Here is a 7848-nt window from a genome sequence, read left to right on the forward strand (position 1 = left end):
CTCTTCTTGACTCCTCTCCTTGTCTCCTCTCCTCTCCTTGTCTCCTCTCCTTGTCTCCTCTCCTTGTCTCCTCTCCTCTCCTTGTCTCCTCTTCTTGTCTCCTCTTCTTGTCTCCTCTTCTTGTCTCCTCTCCTTGTCTCCTCTCCTTGACTCCTCTCCTTGTCTCCTCTCCTCTCCTTGTCTCCTCTCCTTGTCTCCTCTCCTTGTCTCCTCTCCTCTCCTTGTCTCCTCTCCTTGTCTCCTCTCCTTGTCTCCTCTTCTTGTCTCCTCTCCTTGTCTCCTCTTCTTGTCTCCTCTCCTTGTCTCCTCTCCTTGTCTCCTCTTCTTGTCTCCTCTCCTCTCCTTGTCTCCTCTCCTTGTCTCCTCTCCTTGTCTCCTCTTCTTGTCTCCTCTCCTTGTCTCCTCTCCTTGTCTCCTCTTCTTGTCTCCTCTCCTTGTCTCCTCTCCTTGTCTCCTCTCTTCTGGGAGCCTGTCGATGAACCACAGTACCCAGAATGCTTTGCAGCGAGCAGGCCGCTGCTGGTGGTCAGGGTGGGGTCAGGCTGTGAGTGTCAGATAAAAACGTTATCGACATCACCCAGTTCTCATTTATCAGGCCCCGCCCCTTTCCTAGAATACTGTCCGGGCTGACCAATCAGAGCGCTGGTCGTAGTTTCCTGTGTGTGTGTGTGTGTGTGTGTGTGTGCGGTTGTGTGTGTGTGTGTGTGTGGTTTGTTATTAATTCTGCAGAAGTCTATCTGGGTCGTTTCTCAGCAGCTCAGACGCGGTTTCTGTCGCCTCCTCTCTGCTTCTGTATCCGAGTACTTTACTGAACTCAAGTAAATGTACTTAGTTACATTCCACCCTGCGTCCGTCATGTCGCCGTGGTTTCTGTTCGTCTCCTGATACTCATTGATTTTAGGTTATCTGCTCACACGTTCCTGTCACAGTTCATTATGTGTGTGTGTGTGGAGCTCAGCCAATCACTGTGAAGCTGCTACACACCACCTGTGTGTCTGTTAGTGTGATGTTTTACACTCAGGACACAAAACAACACAACCAGCTGACACATGACAACACATTTCATCACAATTTACATAAAATAATAAGTTTTATTTCTCAGATAATTTGATGGAGCAGGACTGGAGTGAGTCATCTCACACACACACACACACACACGCACACATACACACACACACACACAGGGATATTCCCTCCGTTTCTGATACACACCTGCAGCTGCTCAACTGTTTGTGTTAGTTTTGTTATGAGTGACCCCTGTGTGTGTGTGTGTGTGTGTGTGTGTGTGTGTGTGTGTGTGTGTGTGTGTGTGTGTGTGTGTGTGTGAGATGTTGTCAAAAAAGGTGATGCTGCTGAGCTTCTGACTGATGAACCGCGTGTGTGGTTCATCAGTCAGAAGCTACACAACTACACACCCAGAAACACACACACACACACACACACACACACACACACTGCTGATGAGAAAAAGGAAGTTGTCGGGGAGATTCTGAGAATCGCCGTGGTGACAGCCCATGTGACTTGCTGGAAAACAAACCAAACGCTCATTTGCATACCACGGCGGGCGTGTGTGTGTGTGTGTGTGTGTGTGTGTGTGTGTGTGTGTGTGTGTGTGTGTGTGTGTGTAGCCGACCAATCAGGGCAGACAATCCTTGGAAATCTGATTAATGACGTCAGGATTGGATTCAGAGTTGATTTGTGAGTAAATCTGAAGCTAAAGGCTGTGGCGGGTTAGCTTAGCTTAGCATACAGACTGTAACCAAAGGGAAACAGCTAGCATGGCCACATGTAAAGCTCACTGACGGACCACAGTTTCACAGGAAGTTCTGTTCGGTTTCGTCTCTCCGTCGCTGTTTTTGACAGTTTTCCCTCAGACGAGGCGTTCAGGTGTGTGTGGGACAGACCGGCGTGAATCATCTTTTCTATGAGCTGTATTTGCATCGACGCGTCTCTTCATCACTGTCAGACAGCATGTCTGGTTACTATGACGACCAGAGATTTACATGTTTATTCTCCTGTTTTAATACATCTGACAGAAATATGAAAATGTAGTTGATTTGAATGTCGTCTTGTTTTTTTTCCTATGTGAGAAAACTCTATTAAAAATGTTAAGCAACAATATCTGGTAGCTTCTACTTTGTCAAGAAACAGAGAGGGACGTAATAAACTTTATTTATATCACAGGAGTGAACAGGATGAAACTGTTCCTTTAAATCAGTCAATTCTGACGAAACACAAAAACAAACGGGATGACGCTCACGCGGGTTCACACAGTGTCATCACCACTGTCACGTGTTCACACAGCTTCTTTAGTTTAACATCTGACCCGACCTCTCTCTCTGTGTCCCAGCTGATCAGGTGTATGGAGATCAGGACATGCATGAAGTGGTCAGGAAACACTGTATGGATTACCTGGTGAGTCAGCTGCTGATCATTAAAGCTGCAGTCTGTCCGTCCTCTGTCTCCGTCTCTACTAATAAAGTTGTTTTCCTTCCAGATGAAGAACGCCGACTATTTCTCCAACTACGTGACAGAGGACTTCACCACATACATCAACAGGAAGAGGAAAAACAATTGCCATGGCAACCACATCGAGATGCAGGCCATGGCTGAGATGTACAACAGACCGGTGGAGGTGTACCAGTACAGCACAGGTGAGTCCATCTGGCCAATAACAACCTCCACATCTGCCGTCATCAGCCAATCAAACCTGACCGCGCTTCCTCCTCCTCCTGCCACAGAGCCCATCAACACGTTCCATGGCATCCACCAGAACAACGACGAGCCAATCAGAGTGAGCTACCACCGCAACATCCACTACAACTCTGTGGTGAACCCCAACAAGGCGACGATCGGGGTCGGACTGGGACTGCCCGCCTTCAAACCCGGGGTAACAAACCAGACAGAGAGAGTGAGTGTGAGTGTGAGTGTGAGTGTGAGTGTGAGTGCGTGTGTGTGTGTGTGTGTGTGCGTGTGAAGTCACTGACGGTGGATCTCCCCCCCCCCCCCCCCAGTACGCAGAGCAGTCTCTGATGAAGTCGGCCATCAAGACGTCGGAGGAGTCGTGGATCGAGCAGCAGATGTTGGAGGACAAGAAGAGAGCGACGGACTGGGAGGCGACCAACGAGGCCATCGAGGAGCAGGTGGCCCGAGAGTCCTACCTGCAGTGGCTGCAGGACCAGGAGAAACAGGCCAGACAGGTACGAGGGGGGAGGCGGGGCTTACAGAGCAGCTCCACCTGTGAGCAGCAGACTGATGGTGTAAAATAGGTGGACTGCTCCTTTAGTTTCACTTGGACCTGAAAGCTTTTTAACATGTAAGTGTCCGTGATAAGAGACTGACACACGTCCTCTGTCCCTGAGTGTAGGACATGATAATATATAACCAGGACTAACATGTTGTCGTCAGCGTCCAAACTAAATCTTTACCGTCTTCTCACTTTCAGCCCCGTAAGGCCAGCGCCACCTGCAGCTCGGCGACGGCGGCGGCTTCCAGCGGACTGGACGACTGGAGTGCCCGGTCGCCGCGGCAACGTGACTCCGACCCCTCCCACTCCGACCTCACGACTGCCCCGTCGACCAACAACAAGCCCCCCTCCCCCGCCGGAGCCGCCCTCATCCTGAGTAAACCCCCCTCCCCCTGCGCGCCAGGTAACACGCACGCACACACACGCACACACACACACACACACACACACACACACACGCACACATGCACACACACGCACACACAAAAGACAGAACAGGAAACAGGAGACGATACAACAAGAGTCAAATTAAAGCATTAGCATTAGCACAGCTAGCTATTTGTTCAGAAGCTCATTCACTCAAACAGCTGATAAAACTAAACATGTTGTAACGTCATGAGGAAAACGTACGTTAGACTGTCGACCTGAATCCACAACTGACCGGTGTGTGTGTGTGTGTGTGTGTGTGTGTGTGTGTGTGTGTGTGTGTGTGTGTGTGTGTGTAGGTCCCAGTAATCAGAGTCGTCATCATTTGGAGTACAGAGCCATCATGCAGGAGATGTCGCCTACAGCGTTTGGTAAGAAACTGTTTCTGAAACCAAACTGTGTCCAGAGAGCAGCAGGACACAACTCTCCACCTGCTGCACACACCTGGACCACACACTCCACACTCTACACACACTCCACAGACTACACACTCTACACACTCTACACACACTCTACACACACTACACACTACACACTCTACACACTCTACAAAACAGCTGGACAGTACCTGCTGCTGCTCACCACGGTGGAGTGATGTTACTGCTCAGGCTGCTTCTCAGCTCGTTCAGGTGGTGAAATACGGTCACAGCTGCTGTTGTTGACCTCGCCGGCCACAGGGGGCAACAATGAGCCCATTCACTCAAGAAACAAAACTGGAAAAGCTGCACAAAGATGAAATTTATGTTGTTATAAGTGTTTTGGATCAGTGTGCTGAGAGACTTCAGTGATGGAGACTAATGATGTGTTCACAACAAACCAACCAAACAGACAGATTACTTTGCTGTACATTAGCCGTAAGCTAACGAGCAACAGCACACACTTCAACCTCTGAGGGAAGTCAGCACTCAGCAGAGACTCTGGTTCTGGTTCTGGTTCTCTGTCTCCTCTCTGTAACGTTACGTTCATGAAGTAAAGTCCATTTCCCCTCCAGCTCCAGTCAGCAGTCAACAGAACAGAACCTGGAGGTCACCTCCGGTCACTGCTGCAGTCAGGCTGATAAACAGGAGTGAAGATAAATCACCTTTTTAATCCCACATATTACAAAGTAACTCTGAGCTCTGCTCCCGTCGGTGAACAGCTGCTACCAGATACTTTCACTGCTGCTGCTGTGTTTATGGCTCCAGGTACTGCAGTACTGCAGGTACTCTCACTGCTCATGAAGCCGTCAGTCAGTTTCTGTTGTTTACAGTAAAACCTCAACAGGAAGCAGCCAGGCAGCGCAGGGTGTGGTGTGTGTGCGTGTGCGTGTGTGCGTGTGCGTGTGTGCGTGTGTGTGTGTGTGTGTGCGTGTGTGTGCGTGCGTGCGTGTGTGCGTGCGTGCGTGCGTGTGTGTGTGTGTGTCACCCAGAGAAAACACACTTGCAGTTTGTGTATCTGTTGAGTTTAATCAGATGTTGACGGCTGGTATCTGTGAGCGCTGCAGTGTTTCTGTGTTATCAGAGAACAGAACAGAACCAAGATGTTCTGTTCTGTTTCATCACTTTACTCATTAAATTGTCTTTCTTGACATATAATCATGAGTTGTTACTCAGATCTAACTGGAGTCCTGTGACATGGTTGAGTTGAGAGTTGAGTCAGACTGGCAGGTGAAGACAAACAGTTCAGGTCCAGAAGTCCAGATGAAGTCGGTGTGTCGAGCTGCAGCCGTTAATCAGTTAGTTGTCAACTCGTAAATGAATCTTGAATCAGTTTGAGATTTTTTAAATAAAAAGTGTCAGTTTGTTAAATGTGAATATTTCTGGTTTCTTCTTCGTCTGTGACAGTAAACTGAACACCTGTGAGTTGTGTTAGCGGAGTGATGTTGTTGGTTAGCGCTCAACCTGCTGGTCATCAGTGTGTAGCATGTTAGCATGTTAGCATGCTAATGGTACGTGGCTGTAGACTCCAGTACTCAGTGTTGTAAAAAGTATCCAGCTCGAGTCAAAGTAAAGAAATCGTGCTGAAACTCACCCAAACAAATAGTACTCGAGTATTTGATATTAAATGTACTTAAGTATCAAAAGTACAAGTAAAAGTAAATTGTACCAACCAGATTATCAGAATCAGTGTTTTTTAATCTGATTGATGATCAAATAAATTACTTTTAAATGTGCCGTCAGGCTCTGATGCAGCAAGTAATCTGTAATCTGTAGAGTAACTTACTGGACTCCAGAATGTTGACGAGTGGAAGTAACGTAACAGTACGAGTAACTGAAAACTGCACTGAAGTAAAGTACTTGAGTAAATGTACTGTACTTGGTTACAATGAGTCTATACTCAGTACGCCAACACACTATGTAAGATTCAATCCATTAGTACACCAGGTGCAGAATATTACACTGGACTCTACGCTGGCCTAAATATCCCACAATGCACTGCAGTAGTGACCACAACGTGTCCAACGTTTAAACTGTGAACTCTTCAGAAAGTCTCTGCTGACGTCAGCGTGGCTCCTCTTCTTTCTCCTGGTCTTTGTCTCCTATGGATGATGTCAGCGAGGAGGCTGTGAGTGATGACACATAAACAACAGACAGACAAGTCCATCGTACAGCGGCGGCTGTCGTCATGGAGACAAGACGCACATGCAGAGTCTCTTCTCTCAGAGCAGACGGACAGTTGATTAGCGAGGAAACTACTCCATCCTGCTCCTCTACATTCATCTGATGTGTGTTTCAGGTCTGACGGACTGGGAGGACGATGAGATTCTGGCGTCGGTGCTGGCCGTCTCTCAGCAGGAGTACCTGGACAGCATGAAACACCAGAGCGCCGCCATGCATCGAGAGAGAGAGCCGTCACCCGACAGCAGCTGATAGCCGGCTGACACACAAAAACACAACGATGACCTTTGACCTCCCCTCACCCCTTCCCCGCCCTCCACCACCCTGCCCCCTCCCCCGCCCCTGACCCACAGAAGGAGACCGACCCGGGAAAAAATAAACCATCAGACACAGAAATGCACACTTGTTTTTTTCTCCAGACGTTTCAACTCATCCACTCATCGCTCTCTTCATTCTGTCGTCTCCTCCTCCTCCCTCCTTGTTCCCTTCCCTCCTCTCCTCTCTGTCTCATCTCCTCCACCACCCTCCTTCCAACCAGTACCGATCCAGCATCACCCAACACCTCCTTCCATTTTCTGGTTTCAGATGGAGCTCAGTATTAATGCTGACGTGGCACAGTCGCAATTTAATTTTTTGGTATTTGAACATTGGGCAGCTTTCAACAGGCGACACTGATGAGACTCATCATCACTTTACTTTTTAATATTTATCTTTAGGTGGCAACAAACCTCCTTCTGTTTGTAGCAGGATGTTAGCTCTGCGGCTATCAGGGCCATTGGTTTCAGTGAGGAATGCTAATCAGAACAGTGTCCAGTAAGCTATTAAGTCTTACCTTGTTTTAAAGCTAGTTCCCTTTAGCACTGCTAACAAGCAGCATTACAGCAGTAGCTTAGCTACCTGTAGCGACATTTGTTCCTGCTCATTCTTACTTTCTCATGACTTCCACTGGCAGCCATTTTGTGCGGGGAACTAGAAATCTAAATTAAACGGTCTCATGCTAATCAGAATCAAAAGAGACGACCAGTGACCGGTCGGAAAAGTTAGCATGCTCGCTAAAGAGCACGCTATCACCTGAAGTCTTACTATATTTTTAAACTAGTTCCTTTTAACAATGCTAACAAAGCTGTGTTGCTGTTAGCTGAGCTGTCAATAGCAAAATTGTTTCCCCATTGTATCTCCCACCGGCAGCCATTTTGTTTGAGGAATGCTAGTCCCATGCTAATCAGAACTGAAAAAGAAAGCCACGCCAAAGGGACTGTATCAGTGTCCTGTCGGTAAAGTTGCGTGCTCTGTACAGAGCAAGCTCTCACATGAAGTCTTACTATGTTCTCAAGCTAGTTCACACGCTAACAACATGTGATGCTGTTAGCTGCAGATTGCAAACTTGTTTTCCTGTCATGTTTAACCTTCTGTCAGCGCCCGCCAGGTGAGGACAGTTAATAGAACCTGAACGAGACAACCATCCTAAGTGTACTGTATATCAGTGTCCTGTAGGCTAAGCTAGCATGCTGTTTAAAGAGGAAACTAGGAGGTGTAAAGCTACTCCCTGCTAACAAGCCACATTTCTGTTAGCTTAGT

General features: G+C 47.9%; 1 protein-coding gene across 4 annotated transcripts in view; it reads left to right on the forward strand.

Annotated features, from left to right (window-relative positions):
* Positions 1–6670, forward strand: part of otud5a (OTU deubiquitinase 5a) — a 17261-nt gene extending 10591 nt beyond the window's left edge. For 2 of the 4 annotated variants that reach the window (XM_073469740.1, XM_073469741.1), the window contains exons 3-9: positions 2351–2415; positions 2498–2654; positions 2742–2911; positions 3015–3200; positions 3446–3650; positions 3973–4044; positions 6389–6670. In XM_073469740.1, the coding sequence (XP_073325841.1) occupies positions 2351–2415; positions 2498–2654; positions 2742–2911; positions 3015–3200; positions 3446–3650; positions 3973–4044; positions 6389–6522 (989 nt within the window). In that variant the 3' untranslated portion in view covers positions 6523–6670. Of the gene's footprint in view, positions 1–2350; positions 2416–2497; positions 2912–3014; positions 3201–3445; positions 3651–3972; positions 4045–6388 lie in introns of all 4 variants that reach the window. The other 2 variants (XM_073469742.1, XM_073469739.1) reach the window with 2 other exon arrangements.
* The last annotated feature ends 1178 nt before the right edge of the window (positions 6671–7848 follow it).

This window comes from Pagrus major, chromosome 7, assembly GCF_040436345.1.
Source record: "Pagrus major chromosome 7, Pma_NU_1.0".
Classification (NCBI taxonomy): domain Eukaryota; kingdom Metazoa; phylum Chordata; class Actinopteri; order Spariformes; family Sparidae; genus Pagrus; species Pagrus major.